The 18,859-nt window shown below is 44.2% G+C and overlaps 2 protein-coding genes across 2 annotated transcripts; both read left to right on the top strand.

The window, feature by feature from the left end:
* The first annotated feature begins 8,067 nt into the window (after positions 1-8,067).
* Positions 8,068-11,326, top strand: hakai (E3 ubiquitin-protein ligase Hakai). Its single transcript, NM_001173564.1, has 6 exons — positions 8,068-8,085; positions 8,637-8,804; positions 8,886-8,986; positions 9,137-9,220; positions 9,535-9,608; positions 9,797-11,326. Exons 1-6 carry the CDS (start codon positions 8,073-8,075, stop codon positions 10,812-10,814), a joined length of 1,458 nt encoding a protein of 485 aa, NP_001167035.1. The 5' UTR covers positions 8,068-8,072; the 3' UTR covers positions 10,815-11,326.
* A 154-nt stretch (positions 11,327-11,480) lies between these two features.
* Positions 11,481-17,585, top strand: actr6 (actin related protein 6). The gene is made up of 11 exons (XM_014125076.3): positions 11,481-11,714; positions 12,961-13,078; positions 13,213-13,281; positions 13,428-13,551; positions 13,779-13,914; positions 14,179-14,235; positions 14,354-14,452; positions 14,857-14,935; positions 16,554-16,725; positions 16,838-16,976; positions 17,127-17,585. Exons 1-11 carry the CDS (start codon positions 11,647-11,649, stop codon positions 17,254-17,256), a joined length of 1,191 nt encoding a protein of 396 aa, XP_013980551.1. The 5' UTR covers positions 11,481-11,646; the 3' UTR covers positions 17,257-17,585.
* Positions 17,586-18,859: the final 1,274 nt, after the last annotated feature.

Raw genomic sequence — 18,859 nt, 5'->3', positions numbered from 1 at the left:
AGTCCTGCCGTCTACTCACTTTTCCCAGTCTTCCTATGGCCCTACAGACCGCGGAGGCCTTATTTACGCATGTCTTCCAGCACTACGGGGTGCCTGAGGACATCATCTCTGATCGAGGTCCCCAGTTCACGTCCCGAGTGTGGAGGGCGTTTATGGAGCGACTGGGGGTTTCGGTCAGTTTGACCTCGGGTTTTCACCCCGAAAGTAATGGGCAGGTGAAGAGAATTAACCAGGATGTGGGCAGGTTTCTGCGGTCCTATTGCCAGGACCGGCCGGGAGAGTGGGCGAGGTTTGTACCGTGGGCCGAGTTGGCGCAGAACCCTCTTCGCCACTCCTCCACTAACCTGTCGCCCTTTCAGGTGGTGTTGGTTTACCAGCCGGTCCTGGTGCCCTGGCATCAGAGCCAGACTGAAGCTCCTGCGGTGGAGGTCTGGGGACAGCGCTCTAAGGAGACCTGGAGTGCCGTCCAGGAATCCCTTAAACGGGCTGTGGGACGGCACAAGGAGAGCGCTGACCGCCGCCACAGTGAGGCCCCTGTGTTCACTCCAGGGGACAGGGTCTGGCTCTCGACTCGAAACCTGCCCCTCCGCCTGCCCTGCCGGAAGTTGGGTCTGCGATTTGTGGGGCCATTCAAAGTCCTGAGGAGAATAAACGAGGTGTGTTATAGGTTGCAGCTCCCTTCGTATTACCGTATTAACCCCTCGTTTCATGTGTCTCTCCTCAGGCCGGTGGTAGCTGGTCCACTGCAGGACGCTGAGGTGCGGGTGGTCCCTCCACCCCCCCCCCCCCTGGACATCGGGGGGGCCCCGGCGTACACAGGTCCATCTTGGACTCCGGGTAGGGGGCCTGCAGTACCTCGTGGACTGGGAGGGGTACAGTCTGGAGGAGAGGTGCTGGGTACAGGTGGAGGACATCTTGGATCCTGCAATGTTGCAGGAGTTCCACAGCCTCCATCCGGATTGCCCTGCACCTCTCCCTCCGGGTCGTCCTCGAGGCCGGCGTCGGCGCGCTGCGGGAGCCGCGCGTCAGGGTACTGTCACAACGTCCACAGGTGGCGCCTCTCCCCGTTCGGGCGGCGCTTGGCGGTTGTCGTCGTCGGCCTACTAGCTGCCACTGATTTCCTTTTCTGTTTCGTTTGGTAATGTCTGGTTAGGGTAGCACCTGTTTTGTGTTTAGTAATTAGTGGGGTATTTAGTCTGTCTGTTTTGTGTGTGGGACCTAAGACCGTGTGTCCTCATTGGTGGGAGAGAACTCCTCCTTGCATCGGCCACACGAGGAACTGTTGACTTTAAATGTACTTTTTCTTTTGTGGCCTGTTGAGAGAGAATATGCATTTAATAAACTGTGACAGCTAGATAATGGTGAAGTCTTTACGTCAGTTTCATTGGTTAGAAATACAGCAAGGTCGGGCCTTCGGTCTAAGGCACTGCATTGCCTTAGACCGCTGCATCACTACAGATCCTGGTTCGATACCTGGCTGTGTCGCAGCAGGCCGCGCACATTTGAGGCGGCGCACAATTGGCCCAACGTTGTCCGGGTTAGGGGAGGGTTTGGCCAGCCGGGATGTCCTTGTCCCAGCTCGCTCTAGCGAGTCCGTATGGGAGTTGGGAGTTGCAGCAATGGGACAAGACTGTAACTACCATTTGGATATCACTAAATTGGGGAGAATAAAGGGTGCATACCTAAGAACACAAAGGACACCAGATAAGACAGACTGACCCTAGCACATAGACTATTGCAGCATAGATAATGGAGACTGAGACAGGGGTTCGGGGGACACTGTGACCCTGTCCAAAGTTACCCCGGACAGGGCCAACCAGGCAGGATATAACCCCAACCACTTTGCCAAAGCACAGCCCCTACCCACTAAAGGGATATCAACAGACCAATAACTTACTACCCTGAGACAAGGCCGAGTATAGCCCACTAAGATCTCCCCCACTGCACGAGCCCAAGTACAAGAAGGGTGGGAGAGCATGAGCAAGGCAGCAACAGCAAGGGTGGTTTGTCACTCCAGTGTCTTGCCGTTCACCTTCTCACCCCTGAACCAGACTACACTCAGCTACTGAAGAGAGGAGTCTTCAGTAAAGACTTAAAGGTTGAGACCGAGTCTGCTTCTCTCACATGGCTCAGCAGACCATTCCATAAAAATGTAGCTCTATAGGAGGAAGCCCTGCCTCCAGCTGTTTGTTTAGACATTCTAGGAACAATAAGGAGGCCTCTGTCTTGTGACTGTAGAGTAAGTGTAGGTATGTACGGCAGGACCAAATCGGAAAGATAGGTAGGAGCAAGTCCATGTTTGCAGTAGGTTAGCAGTAAAACCTTGAAATCAGCCCTAGCCTTAACAGGAAGCCAGTGTAGAGTCTAGCACTGGTGTAATATGATCAACTTTGTACTCTGTGGTGTACTTGTGGGTTTATCCTCTCACTTGGATGGCAAGGAGGTTCAAGTTGTAATAATGGGTAGCATACACATTAATAATACATTTTTCTAAATTATAATCTGGGATGACACCCATATTGTAGACCACAGTCAGTGATGATGACCTATATCTGATCTGTTTTTGTAAACTTAACCAAGTTCGCACATTCACAGGTAGGCACTTAGAGCCTATTGAGCCTCCAACCTTTAATCTCGGTCACCCAGCACATCTGTCCACAAGAGATTACAACCTTGCGACAGTTATTACTGAATCGGATGCAGCTAATAAGAAGCTAATGGAAGCAAATGGAAACTTGCCCATTTGTAACAAGCATGGAAAGAAGCATTTTTTGTCATACCTCTGTAATTACAGACTGCAATTACCACCAGTTACATGTTAGTACAGTGTAACTGAGTTATAACAATTAACTACAATACTTGTTACAGTGTAATTACACATGTAATAAGTACCCCTGAAAACGTGTTTATTTATTAGCCTAGTGGTTATAGTTAGGCATATCATGTTAAATAGGCTTTGTGAAATCATTGTCAAAAGCATAACCCTTACAAAAAAAGATTGCCGTTTTGAAACTGCAGTAACTGCAGTTGACTGTGGTATTTTGGATGCAGTAATTGCAGAATAGCTGCAGTATACCGCAGTTGAACTGCAATAACACTGCACTGTAACTTCAGTTAGACTACAAAATTACTGCAAAATTATTTTGGACACAGTATTTGCAGCATACTGCATTCTAACTTCAATATTTTGTAAGGGAAGAGATACTGTAGTATGTTGTCATGACGTTGCCCTCTTTGGACACTGCGAGCACCATCCCCCGACCTCTATACTTCTGACACCAGGCTCTGTAAGAGCGGTTGTAAATTCCTACGAGGAGACCCTCTCCTCATGGCCCCAGTATAGGGAGAACAAAGGAGTTCTTCCACCTCACAGAACTGGAGAACCGAACGATATTCAGGTTCTGGAGAAGGTATAAAAGATCGGTGAAGAATCCAGCTATGAACTGGTCCGTTTGGTACAATTTTGTGAAACTCATGAGAGACAATACGGCCACATTACCATAATCATGTTTATACAATAGCCTCAGCTATGAGACTTACATCTAAATGGTTGTATAAAATGAATGAATAAGTATGAAGCTATTTGTGAGATGATGGGATGCTATGTAATGATGTTAATGTGAGAGAGTTGTATTTCTGTTCAAAGTTTCACTAAGTCCTTGGCACGCCCCCAGGGACACAGACAGGACCTGGCGTCATCAGACAGCTTTTTTCTATGTCCCGAATAAAACCCCCACCTATGTTTTCTATCACCAGACCAAACTTACCTCAATTATGAGATGGCTAAAGGTTGGAGACCATGCATTTCTCTTGATTAACTTTTAACCATACCATGTGGTTAAACTCTTAGACTATCGATACCGACAGAATAAGAACAAGTCTTTGATATTAATTACTAGTCTGCAGCTAGGAATTCGGTATCATTGAACGCGAAGACCGACAACCACCGAAACAGCTATTCTATAACGACATTAATGAATGTCACTCTGAACTACCCATTCTAACCACGACAGAGAGAGAGAGAAGGCGGACAAATTCTCCAACAGAAACAAACTTTTCAACAGAGATCCCAACGACACACTGAGCATAAATATATTGATTGATTGCAATTGTTCCCGAATGAGTGAGCGTTCATGTGCAAAGGTTTAGTATTTCAATTGTTATAATTATCAACTCTGTAGTGCCTTCTCAGCTGACCCCCACTCCCCTTTTGTCTAACAAGCCGCCATGCCGGTTTAGCCCACTAGGGCACATTCCTCTAATTACATTTACATTTAAGTCATTTAGCAGACGCTCTTATCCAGAGCGACTTACAAATTGGTGCATTCACCTTATAATATCCAGTGGAACAACCACTTTACAATAGTGCATCTAAATCTTTTAAGGGGGGGGTTAGAAGGATTACTTTATCCTATCCAAAGACCTGCTAAATATTTCAAAGGCCTGCTAAATATTTCAAAGACCTGCAAAATATTTCTAAGGTCTCCTAAAATGTGTTTTTGTGTTATACTTGTAGCCCTGGTTGTCCTGAAAATAAATGGTAAAACACTTAATTATGAGGCTAAATGCCGATAAATGAAAGTCAGATAAATGAAAAGCTGATTTTTGTTGGGGTCTCGTGACCGATAGGGTTCACGTCTTCGGGATCGGTGTCCCTTCCACGGGACAGTTGAGCTAACGTAGGCTAATGCGATTAGCATGAGGTTGCAAGTAACAAGAACATTTCCCAGGACATAGATATATCTGATATTGTCAGAAAGCTTAAATTCCTGTTAATTTAACTGCACTGTACAATTTACAGTAGCTATTACAGTGAAAGAATACCATGCTATTGTTTGAGGAGAGTGCACAATTTTGAACATGAAAAGTTATTAATTAACAATTTAGGCACATTTGGGCAGTCTTGATACAACATTTTGAACAGAAATGCATTTCATTGGATCAGTCTAAAACTTTGCACATACACTTCTTCCATCTATTGGCCAAAATCTAAATTGCACCTGAGCTGGAATAATACATTATTGCCTTTCTCTTGCATTTCAAAGATGATGGTACAAAAAAAATACAAAAGTGGTTGTTTTTTTCTTTGTATTATCTTTTACCAGATCTATTGTGTTATATTCTCCCACATTCCTTTTACATTTCCACAAACTTCAAAGTGTTTTAAAAAAAATAAAAATGTAATAGGTGTGCCTGTGGTATGTTTTAATTTTTTTTATTGAATATTCGATACATACAATATACTTGCAGTGAAGCCACTCAACAACCACATCATACCAGTCATCCAACAGATTCTCATTCAGAGCGACACACAGAAGCATCCAGGGTCAATGCCCTGCTCAAGGGCATGTTGACCGATCTACCACCAGGCCAAAAAATGTGAACCCGAACCCTCCAAGATCCCCCCCCCCCCCCCCCCCCCCCACAGTTCCCCAATAGCTGTCCCTCAACCATTCGAGACCCCTCCCACAGTCCCCCCCAGGAAGAAAAATAAATAGTCTCGGTAGCCATTTGATTAGATGTTCAGGAGTTTTATGGCTTTGGGGTAGGAGCTGTTTAGAAGCCTCTTGGACCTAGACTTGGCGCTCCGGTACCACTTGCTGTGTGGTAGCAAAGAGAACAGTCTATGACTAGAGAGGCTGAAGTCTTTGACCATTTTTAGGGCCTTCCTCTGACACCACCTGGTATAGAGGTCCTGGATGGCAGGAAGCTTTGCCCAAGTGATATACTGGGCCGTATGCACTACCCTCTGTAGTGCCTTGGGGTCAGAGGCCGAGCAGTTGCCATACCAGGGAGTGATGCAACCAGTCAGGATGCTCTCGATAGTGCAGCTGTAGAGCCTTTTGAGGATCTGAGGACTCATGCCGAATATTTTCAGTCTCCTGAGTTAGTTAGGCTAACTCTCTGAAGTTCAAAATACATTCAAAGTGCCTTCATGGAAGCCGCTCCTCCATAGGTATAATTCTGTGGTCCTAATTCAGGTAATGTATGTCATAACAACAAGATGCCCAGCGCTTCATGCCCACTGCTCTCCTCACCTTCAAAATTTCAGTCGTATGTCGCACCCTACACTACACTTGTCTGTCCAATGCATGTACATAGCTTGCATGGTCCACTGCTCTATCCATTGGTGAAGAAATGTAATGTCGAGCTAAATGTAAAAAAAATATGTGAATTTCTGAAGTTTAAAAGGGAACAGAAAGGAACGTTACTTTTTGGGAGGTTTGAACCGGTTCAGAATTATACTTCGCTGGTGGGAACAGTGGAACAAAAAAAATGATGGTTCTGTTCAGAACAAAACTATTGGAAAAGATTTTTGGTTCCAACCCCTGGTTTTGATGTAGTCTTTACCCGACAAAGTCAGTTTAGGATGTCAGTTATCCCGTGAGAGCTTTTGTCCCAAACCCATTAAGGTGTTTTAGGTGCCAAGCTTATGATCATGTTGCAGCAGTGTGTAGAAAGGAGATTCCTAGATGTGAGAAGTGTGCAGCAGGGCATGAGACAAAGGAATGTGTAGTATCTGGATATCTGGATATCATAAGGTGAATGCACCAATTTGTAAGTCGCTCTGGATAAGAGCATCTGCTAAATGACTTAAATGTAAATGTATCGGTTGAAAAAGTTGTGTGTGTTAACTGTAGGGGTAAACAGAAAGGAAAACGCCGCACACTGCTGCTCATGCTCCCAGGTGATATTTATTTATGACAACATTTCGAACCTTAGGTCTTCATCAGGTATCCATCATATACCATTGATAAGTCATGAAGAACTAAGGGTCGAAACATTGTTATTAATAAATATCACCTGGGAGCATGAGCAGCGTTTTCCTTTCTGTTTTCGACGAGTTTGCCTACAACTCCAGCACCTGCGGAAAGTACCTGGATGTGCATATGTTCTTCAGCTTTTGTAACTGTAGGGGTACACATGGTGCTGGAGATCCGAAGTGTCCAATGAAAAAAAAAGGCAGGTTGAGGTTGCCAGGATCAGAGTAGTACAGAAGGTGTCGTATGCTGAGGCACTAAAGACAGTAGTAGAGGGAGATGGGTACAGGGCGAGGGATCCTAAGAGACTCCTTGTGAATAAGCCAAGGCCAATAGTTAGCGTTCATAGCCATGGTTATCAACTTTACCGCGGAAATGGAACGTATATCACATAAAAATAGATGATGTGGTGGCAGCTGCAGAAAAGTACTTGGGTGTATGAGATTTTACTGCAGAAGAGTTGGCCTGGTGTTGGATCAGATGGAATAGTGGTGAGGTTTTAATGGGTGTAGTTTTTTTTAAATGTATTCTTTATTTAACTAGGCAAGTCAGTTAAGAACAAATTCTTATTTACAATGACGGCCTACCGAGGAACAGTGGGTTAACTGCCTTGTTCAGGGGCAGAACGACATATTTTTACCTTGTCAGCTCGGGGATTCGATCAATGCTCTAACCTTTTTCTTTTTTCATTTTTTTTTCACCTTTATTTAACCAGGTAGGCCAGTTGAGAACAAGTTCTCATTTACAACTGCGACCTGGCCAAGATAAAGCAAAGCAGTGCGACAAAAAACAACAACACAGAGTTACACATGGGATAAACAAATGTACAGTCTATAGCACAATAGAAAATCTATATACAGTGTGTGCAAATGAGTAAGGAGGTAAGGCAATAAATAGGCCAATAGTAGCGAAGTAATTACAATTTAGAAATTAACACTGGAGTGATAGATGTGCAGATGAGGATGTGCAAGTCGAAATACTGGTGTGCAAAAAAGTAAATAAAAACAATATTCAACTAACCTGCCGCCCCAGGTTAGGCGGTAGGGCAATTTTTCTTCCCTTTTCCCAGTCCTTTTTCCTTACCCTTTTTGTGTCACATCGTGTAATGAATTCACACTCCAGAACAGTAGGCAGAAACATACGGCCAGGTAAGAGAACTACAGTAGATGATTAGGAAGGCTGCGACTGGCCTTACACTCCAGTACAGTTGGTGGCGCTATATGCGCCTTTCAGTTGGTTGCGATCGGCCAATACAAATGTATAGAAGAAGAACAATCCTTTCCCATACTGCAATGCGTCAATAATTTGATAATGTACCAAAATGGTGAGGAGTTTGTATGTGTACATCCATTTGTTCTATTTTGTATGGTGTACATATGATACATTTTGTGTTGCAGTGGCTTTTATTATTATGCAGTGTTTCCTGTAGGTAGCTAGAGCCGAAAACACAGACAGGAAACTGTGTTGGGCTCAAGGCCTTTGAGGGCTAGCACTGCCTAGCTCGCATTATTTTCAGTTGGCTAGCGAGCTACAGTAGCTATATGCTTATGGCCAACGTTAGCTAGCTGTATACATATTATATTGTTGTAGTTGATATTGGTAGTTAGGTAAAGGATGCAAAAATGCATCCCAGTAGACCATGTAACACCACTATGCAACAGTAACCTGTTGAAGTTAGCATGCAAACAAGTAGCAAACTAGACAGGCAGGATATAAGCATGTTTTGTGACCACTGACACTGGCCCAAGCAGAGACAGAGGATAATAATCTATGACCCAAGCATTAGTTTAAACAGTTACAGCCAACACGTTGAAAAAAGATAAATGTGCACATTCAACTAGCTATGGCTATTGACATTGACATGATTATTTTTAGACACTGATCTACAAGGCACTGATGGTTCAATCATTCTGGAGGGCCATGATGTACGCAGACGGATCCCGATTAAGCTGATATCCAAGCAGCCAGTCAGAAGCAAGGCTGTTAACCACTCACAAAGACCCTTAAGCAGACTGCCCTCCAAAACCCAGCCTAATGATGAAGGTAAGCATGATGGTGGCTTGAAGGAGAGAGAAGCACATCCAGAATTGCCATTCATGCCAGTTGTATTCCTTAATGTTTTAGAGGGCTTTGGGTTCAAGCAGGAAGATAGATTTGAGCGCAAGTCTGGAGATGCGTTAGGCAACCAGAGGAGGTTCCCTCAGCCCATGTTCTGGGACTACAAAGTAAGTGTCCATTCTCTATTTTTCTTTTAAATCACGGTTACTCTAATTTGTTGCGACCCAAAATAACACTATCATGATGTTGCAGGCTGCATATTGTGTGTATTCTTTCAGAGACAGCTAAATGTGAAAATATTAGTTTTGTCTCTTCAGCTGAATCTGGTTGGCGAGAAGGACGACACGCCAGTTCATTTCTGTGAGATATGTGGCCTTCCCATAAAGCTCTATGGACGCATGGTAAGTTTATGCCTCCTTCCCTCACTAGGAATATTTCTGCAAGTAACTATAATCCACACTCTTTATTCATTCATTTTTATGCCTTGACACCACAGTAGGTTGGTGGCACCTTAATTGGGGAGGACAGGCTTGTGGTAATGACTGGAGCAGAATCAGTGGAATGGTATCAAATACATTAAACACATGGTTTCCATGTGTCTGATGCCAATCCATCTACTCTGTTTCAGCCATGAATATGAGCCGTCCTCCCCTCACCAGCCTCCTGTGCTTGACGCTTGGCGCTCATGTGTGCTAACAGTGTTCCTCTTCCACAGATTCCCTGCAAGCATGTATTTTGCTATGATTGTGCCCTGCTCCATGAGAAGAAGATGGAAAAGATGTGTCCAGGGTAAATTGCCTCTCAAACCTTTGCCTTCGATTATACTGTACAAGTTAAATTAGTCATTAACTGTTGTGAGCCATCTCCCTCACATTGTGAGTGCACAGTCTAGTCTCTCTGCTAAGTCTCAAAGCATGTGTTGATGTAATGCGTGTGTTGTCGCTGGCTCCACTTCCCTTACTAAACCCTGAGATTAGTCTCACCCTATACAGCTGCACAGATCCGGTCCAGCGGATTGAGCAGTGCCTGCGGGGCCTCCTCTACATGTGCAGCATCGTTCCGGGCTGCAAGCGCACCTACTTGTCCCAGCGCGACCTGCAGGCCCATGTCAACCACCGACACATAAGGGCAGCCAAGGCTGCAGGAGGGGGCATTCTACCATGCCTAGAGCCCTTGCATCCACAACTGGCCTCAGAGCCACCTGACCACTTTCGTCTGCTACCACTGCCCCACCTGGCCAAAGGACACCCCCTCATACCCCCACAGCTGCAGGGACACGACCCCTATGGCCAGCCCCCTCCCGCCTCGCCGTCAACCCCCTCTGAACTGGGCCCCTCTGGCCTCCATCGCCCCCCACTGGGTCAGGAGATGTTCCACATTGCCACGTTGACTACTCGCAAGCACAGCAACCTCATCACTGTGCCCATTCAGGATGACTCTGGGGAGTCGCCCCTTCCCCAGCCTACCCAGGGAATGCCCCCTCCCCACCCCCATCAGGGAGACTACCCTGGCCAGCCCCACCACCTGATGGCCCTCCCACCCCAGCAGCAGCACTACGGCCCACCCCCTCAGCCGCCACCCACCCTCAGCCACCCTATGCAGCACCTTCCTCAGGGCCCCGGTACGCCTCATCTGGTCTACAACCAGGTCCCTCCCATGTCCTCAGGCCTGCCTCCTATCACCCCACCACCTGGACACATCATGGGCCAGATGCCTCCCTACATGAACCACCCACCTCCCCCAGGCCCCCTGCCCCAACACGGTGGTCCTCCTGTTAACACGCCCCCTCCCCACCACTACAATCCAAGCTCCATGCAGCAGGATCGGGGCACTGTCAGCCCGCCCTTTAACCAGCCCGGGGGACTGAGCCCAGGGATGTGGCCAGCCCCCAGGGGCACTCACCCGTCCCGCATGCAGCGGCCCCCACCCCATGGCCAGATGCCTGGTCCTCCCCAGCTCCCAGACCAGTCCCGCTACCGCTCTTACTATCAGTAACCTCACCCACAAAACCTAGTTCAGAGTTCAGACATTGTGTTGATTAGTTTAAATATGGAGCCTATATGAGTGAGTGGAACTAATGAAAACCTGTAGACTCACGTCAGGTTTTCTGAACATCTCAATAGGTTTTAGAAATCATTTCTATGTTTTTGAATCCTCATCAAATAAATTGTGAAAGACTGAACTTAATTTAATTTTTCTGAAACCATCCTTATTCAGACACATGGAAATGTTATTTTGTAATTTTCCAAAGATTTCGTAATGCCTGGTGAATTTTTCAATGGGACAGAATTTGATTAAATGTATGGTTACAAATGTGTTACAAAAATGATTTAATGTGTTTGGTAACATTTTGTGGAGGCATTGGCCATTCATATTTTGGGAGAGACGTTAAACAAAATGAATCTACTGATGCTATGAAAATAATGATCAAAAATACCTGCCATTTCTGAAATGTGTGCAACTGAGTTTTTTACCAAATGTTATAACAATAAAGGTTGCATACCCCAGTTTGATCATGTTATTGTGGAGGACCTTGTAGGCGTATATTTTACACTGTCGGAACTTTGTGGATTGTGATTTTCAAGATGCCAATAAATGCCAATGTTTGTTGGTACAGGTCCGGAACTAATGTTATAAAACACGCTTCCTCCCGGCCTAACTATTGGAAGGACACATTTCTTGAGCAATGATTGACCAGAAAGAAGCACGCTAGAAGAGCGCACGATAAAGTCGATATTTGCTCAGCTATGTAGCTAGCTACTGTAGTTTGATTGTTTATTGAACTACAGTTTAAGTGGCCCTGGTAAAGTCTCGCAAGTTACAGAAAATGACCACTTTAGTTCTTGATAACGGAGCTTATTCGGCCAAAATTGGATACAGCCACGAAAAAGTCAGGTAACAACGTTACAAGCTATGATGCTAGCTAACAAATATAACTGGATAAGCATACCGTTGTGCTTTTTATTGTTGGATGTTTAATAGAAAAAAATGCATCTATTATTGTGACCAATTTCAAGGGAATAATGAGATCGGATGGTTAAATCTTCAATCTGTGAATCGTTTTTCAGCAAAACGGCAGCCCCGTCACTTGTTTTGGTATAGACAGGTTGGTTGTTCAGCAACAACTATGAGGCAAAACAGACGGGATTGGCTTAGATTGTTGACAACGTGTAAACTATATTTCGTCTTCAATGTTTATATTAAACATAAATACATTTCCACAATGAGTACTTGTCTCTCAAATACATCGTTACTTGTTGGTTAACTAGATTTTATCCATATTAGCATTGACATGAAATCAGTCAGAACAAGACAGGATGGTATCAACAGCAAGATTAAAGTTGTTGCAACTAGTCACTTACGATTCTCCACATGGCAGTTTGTCATTGTTGGTAGCTATCTGGCCGTCCAGAATCACAACAACTCATGGATTTCTGCCCCATTGATGCGTGCACATCGTTTTCCTGAATTTGTCAGCTAACCCATCTATACAGATGGGGCTAGGGCAATGAGCTACCTCTCAAATTCATAGGCTGTTCTCTAGCTAGATGCAAGGACTGACACTTCATGACATGTACATGATATTTTGAAGCTTTATGTTCTTGTTGTTTGTAAACAATGGAGTAATAAAACCTTTCATTTGGGTAATAGAGAAACAGTCGTACTAGCTCATGGGGCATTTATAACTTATAATATTTTTCAATAATCAATGGGAAATATCAATAATAATCATATCTTTAAATGAGTATTTCAGGATTTTACAACTTGATTTTAGATGGTTCCTCACCCTGAAAGTTGTTTACGAGCCAGGAGAAATTGTTATGCGTGGTTCGGTTTTCTTTAAACAGTTACTGCAAACTTCAGCTAACTTAAGCCACTGCAAGTTAAGATCAATGGAAGTGGTGTGGGCATGTAAAAAACTAATCTAAAGTTAAAATAAAAATACCAAATCTGAAGTTAGTTACGTTTGTAGTGGCTGTGTAAAGAAAACCGAACCATTGATTACAGTTTATCCTGGCCCATAGACTACTTGCAGGATGAGGACCCATCTAACATTAAATTGTAAAATCCTAAACTACCTCTTTAATCGGCAGACCTCTTCGATTTCAAGCAGAGTGCTCTTGTTTCTCTTTTCCCATAGCGTTATCCCAAATTGTCAGTTTCGCTCCAAGACGTCAAGGTTGAAGACTTTTACCGCCAACCAACTGGATGAAATCAAGGATCCCTCAGGACTTTTCTACATTCTCCCTTTCCAAAAGGTGCGCACGTAATCTGGCCGTGTCTCCAGGGGGTTGCGCTGCATCTTGCCAGTAAATGATTCCTAGGCTTGGCGGACAAAAGGGGCACTGCATCCGAAAGACTAAAATGATTTTTATCGTCTGTTTTGTTGCAGGGTTACCTTGTTAATTGGGATGTCCAAAGAAAAGTGTGGGATCACCTCTTTGGAAAGGAAATGTTTAAGGTGCTGTTGATCCACTGTGTTGTGATTAATGATTTTCCACAATTAGCTGAATCACAAATGTTGTGTAAGTAACCCTATGGAATTGAAGATAGGTGGAGATTGATAACAGTGGGGAAGAAGTTGCAATGTGTATGTTATGGCTGCAGGTGGACTTTGCAGACACCAGTGTAGTGATCACAGAGCCCTACTTCAACTTCACCTCCATTCAGGAGTCCATGAATGAGATCCTGTTTGAGGAATACCAGTTCCAAGCAGCTCTCAGAATTAATGGTGAGTTCAATGTACTCAGTAAAGGACTTCCCCAGTGGCCGAAGGCTTGTGTGTTTTCAATTAGTATCTATGCTAGATCTAAGATATCTATATTGTGATCTTACACTGTGACTGAATGATAAATTCAACCCAATGCAAGTTAAATTATGATGATACAGACCTGGCTGTGATAATGGTAGAAAGTATTCCTACTTGGCTGTGTAATGCGGATGTCCTCTTTGTTTCAGCTGGATCCCTGAGCGCCCACCGCTACTTCCAGGTGAACAACCAGGAGCTGTGCTGCATCGTGGTGGACAGTGGCTTCTCCTTCACCCACATAGTCCCCTACTGCAGGGGGAAGAAAATGAAGGATGGGATATGCAGGTTAACACTTGCTATTCAACATTAACAGTGCAAAAATGTTACCAAAAAGTACTATAATTTTCAAAAACGTGCCACGACATGATTCAAAATGAGTAACCTCCACATGGAGGTCTTAAAAATACATATGGTATGAAATATGGTAGCCTTCGGTGTTATTTATTTGTGCTGTGCCCTAAAGCTAATGCGAAATGGTTCTGGGACTTAGCTATTAGCATGTAACACTATTTTGAGTTGACCATGGTTTCATTTGGTTTTCCTTGGTAGGATCAACGTAGGGGGCAAGCTACTGACCAATCATTTGAAGGAGATTATTTCATATAGGTAAGATTGTCATGTCAAACTGACATTGAATATTGTGTTCATAGTTTTCTACAGCTTCTCCAATGTCACGTGTTTGTGCAGAATTGTAATTGATATAATTTTATTCCTTCCTCAACAGGCAGTTGCATGTCATGGATGAGACCCATGTGATCAATCAGGTGAAAGAGGATGTGTGCTATGTATCCCAGGATTTCTACAAGGACATGGATATAGCACAGTAAGGACATTTTCATTTTTATTAGAGCATCGTCTCGCCTGCTAAACAAGACACAAGTCTTGTTTAGTATGTATGTATGTATGTGCATTTCTAAGGACAGTTTTTTTTATTTAACCTTTATTTAACTAGGCAAGTCAGTTAAGAACAAATTATTATTTACAACAATGGCCTACCGGGGAACAGTGGGTAACTGCCTTGCTCGGGGGCAGAACGACAGATTTTTACCTTGTCAGCCCGGGGATTCGATCCAGCAACCTTTCGGTTACTGGCCCAATGCTCTAACCACTAGGCTACCTGCTGCCCCAAACTTGTAGGCTACTATTTAATTGAAGCAGTTATGTCAGTAGATGAGTGAGACATTGAGTGAGTGTTGATTTAAAGGTGGTGATCGCCTCTGTTTGCAGGTTAAAAGGAGAGGACAACACAGTGATGAGAGATTATGTGCTACCAGATTTCAGCTCCATCAAGAAGGGCTTTTGCAAGGTATGGATTCTTCACACGCATTTATTTGAACGCACTTTCTGTTCATTGTTACACTTAAACTCAGCAAAAAATAAACATCCTCTCACTGTCAACTGCGTTTATTTTCAGCAAACTTAACATGTGTAAATATTTGTATGAACATAACAAGATTCAACAACTGAGACATAAACTGAACAAGTTCCACAGACATGTGACTAACAGAAATGGAATAATGTGTCCCTGAACCAAGGGGGTCAAAATCAAAAGTAACAGTCAGTGTGGCCACCAGCTGCATTAAGTACTGCAGTGCATCTCCTCCTCATGGACTGCACCAGATTTGCCAGTTCTTGCTGTGAGATGTTACCCCACTCTTCCACCAAGGCCCCTGCATGTTCCGGACATTTCTTGGGGGAATGGGCCTAGCCCTCACCCTCCGATCCAACAGGTCCCAGACGTGCTCAATGGGATTGAGATCTGGGCTCTTTGTTGGCCATGGCAGAACACTGGCATTCCTGTCTTGAAGGAAATCATGCACAGGACGAGCAGTATGGCTGGTGGCATTATCATGCTGGAGGGTCATGTCAGGATGAGCTTGCTGGAAGGGTACCACATGAGGGAGGAGGATGTCTTCCCTGTAACGCACAGCGTTGAGATTGCCTGTAATGACAACCAGCTCAGTCCAATGATGCTATGACACACCGCCCCAGACCATGACGGAACCTCCACCTCCAAATCGATCCCGCTCCAGAGTACAGGCCTCGGTGTTACGCTCATTCTTTTGACGATAAACACGAATCCGACCATCACCCCTGGTGAGACAAAACTGTGACTCGTCAGTGAAGAGCACTTTTTGCCAGTCCTGTCTCGTCCAGCGATGGTGGGTTTGTGCCCATAGGCGATGTTGTTGCCAGTGATGTCTGGTGAGGACCTGCCTTACAACAAGCCTACAAGCCCTCAGTCCAGCCTCTCTCAGCATATTGCAGAAAGTCTGAGCGCTGATGGAGGGATTGTCCGTTCCTGGTGTAACTCGGGCAGTTGTTGTTGCCATCCTATACCTGTCCCGCAGGTGTGATGTTCATATGTACCGATCCTGTGCGGGTGTTGTTAGTGGTCTGCCACTGCGAGGACGATCAGCTGTCCGTCCTGTCTCCCTGTAGCGCTGTCTTAGGGGTCTCACAGTACGGACATTGCAATTTATTGCCTTGGCCACATCTGCAGTCCTCATGCCTCCTTGCAGCATGCCTAAGACATGTTCACGCAGATGAGCAGGGACCCTGAGCATCTTTCTTTTGTTGTTTTTCAGAGTCAGTAGAAAGTCCTCTTTAATGTCCTAAGTTTTCATAACTGTGACCTTAATTGTCTACCATCTGTAAGCTGTTAGTGTCTTAACGACCATTCCACTGTTCCACAGGTGCATGTTCATTAATTGTTTATGGTTCATTGAACAAGCATGGTGAACAGTATTTAAACCCATTACAATGGAGATTTGTGAAGTTATTTTGATTTTTACAAATTATTTTTGAAAGACAGGATCTTGAAAAAGGGACGTTTATTTTTTTGCAGAGTTTACATTACAATTTAAGGAGGTTGTGGATGGAGTAGTCCCCTGTTCTCTGACCATCTTCTGTGTCTCCCCCAGCCAAGAGAGGAGATGAATTTCACAGGGAAATACAAGACCGGAGAGCAGATCCTGCGCTTGGCCAATGAGAGGTTTGCCGTCCCAGAGATGCTCTTTCACCCCTCAGACATCGGCATCCATGAGATGGGCATCCCTGAAGCGCTAGTCAACTCCATCAACAACATGCCAGAGGGTAGGAGAAAGAACAATCATCACACTTTCACTCACAGTCATACAAGAGATTGAACAGGTGAAGAGGTGTCAATGAAATAAAATGACATTTTCTCTCCTGTTTCCTTGTATAGAGATGCAGCCCCACTTCTACAAGAACATTGTCCTCACTGGGGGTAACACATTGTTCCCAGGGTTCAGAGATCGGGTGTACAAAGAGGTCCGCTCCCTCACCCCCACCGACTTCCAGGTTTCTGTGCTGCAGCCACCCAAGTGAGTGCACAGGCAGGGTCTATTTAGAAGCGTGAAGAAGAAATAAACACTAGAGTTTGCAACTACTTTTCATGGCTTAACATTTTTATTTAGGGAGTAAAATCTTATCACCGATTTGTAAATGAACACGTTACCTTTCTCTGTCCGTAGTCCAATCTCCTACCCATGGGAAGGAGGCAAGCTCCTGGCAGAAAACCCAGACTTTGATGAGATGGTGGTCACTCGCGAGGACTATGAGGAGAATGGACATTTCATTTGTGAAGAAAAGTTTGATATCTAAAGGACTTTAGTTGTAATCATTTGTCTCACAAAGGTCATTGGGCAGAGGATGGCTGAAGCAACTACAGCAGATCCAACAATTACTTCTTTTTTTTTAAACTGAAAATGTAATTGGAATTTAGATTTCTAGTACTGTTATTATTGAATCACAGGTAGTGTCCATCAAAGGAGTGTAGAACTTACCAATTCATATTTACCACTGGGTTTGCTGGCAAACCATAAAACCAAATTCTAACTCAATACAGTAACAAACCACCCCTAAAGCCCCTCACTCATCATTAAATTGCTCCAGTGAGTTTATTTGCTAAGTAAACACATTCCTCAAGAGTCTCTTAGATGTTGATCATTATTTCCCCCCTACTTACAGATTCAACTTTACTATCAACTTTCGTAGAATCAACTACTGTCTGGGGAGAAACTGATCTCCTGAAGCGGGATCATGGATCCATCTGTGTCATAGAAGAACAGATATTGATTTCTATGAGAATTAAGGTTCTAGAAAACTTTCTCTGCAGGAAAGGCTCGTTCTGAGCCCATTTGTTCAAATGTTACATCTGGCACTTGACTAAAGTGGCTGTTATTTATTGACGATCATTATGAGACAACACATGTAAGAGGTCATGCATGCTTATGACAAGATGCATTACAACCACATGTTAATGCATTATACCTGTTGGTGTAACAGGATGAATAACCATGGCAAGAATAGGTGAGAAATCCAAATTGAGATTAGGCACTGGTGTCTTTAGTTATTTTTTTACATTTTACATTTTAGTCATTTAGCAGACGCTCTTATCCAGAGCGACTTACAAATTGGTGCATTCACCTTATAATATCCAGTGGAACAACCACTTTACAATAGTGCATCTAAATCTTTTAAGGGGGGGGGGGTTAGCAGGATTACTTTATCCTATCCTAGGTATTCCTTGAAGAGGTGGGGTTTCAGGTGTCTCCGGAAGGTGGTGATTGACTCCGCTGTCCTGGCGTCGTGAGGGAGCTTGTTCCACCATTGGGGTGCCAGAGCAGCAGTTATGTGACTAAACTACTGTTGCTTAACAACAGACCTTGTGGGTAAAGATGGCCAACAATTACTTATTTGAGGAAAGCGAAGAAACAACTGTCTGCATTATATAACGGCCTGAAGCATTATATATGCTGTTGTTATGCTGATTAGGCTTATATTGTTACCTGTGCATAGAAGGCACTGACATCTCTGTACTTTGTACCAAATGAAACTGGGTGTAGCTGGTAGTATGATATCAGTTTCAACTCAACTGCAGAATAAATTGGTGGCTATGAGTGATCATGGAAATATGGCAAGTTTTTGCATGCTTTCCAGTCATGGTAAGTCCAACATTTTCAAAGAGGGACAAAGCATGTTTTTGTATTTTTGACATAGACACCAGCAATACAGTATAATGTTTGTAGGAAGCAGGAAAAAACTGTTCATGATTTGCTCAAGTTTCATATCGCCATTGCTCATGTCTGGAAAGGCAACCTGAGATTGCTCTTTTTCTCTGTGACAGGCCAAGCACTACCAGAAGTCAAGATTGTGCTTCTTGGCAGCAGAATCTCTGGCAAGAGTTCCTCTAGAAATACCATCG

Source organism: Salmo salar, chromosome 10, assembly GCF_965601325.2.
Source record: "Salmo salar chromosome 10, fSalSal1, whole genome shotgun sequence".
NCBI lineage: Eukaryota > Metazoa > Chordata > Actinopteri > Salmoniformes > Salmonidae > Salmo > Salmo salar.
The sequence above is the reverse complement of the archived record's forward strand: the minus strand, read 5'-3'. Positions and strand labels throughout refer to the sequence as shown.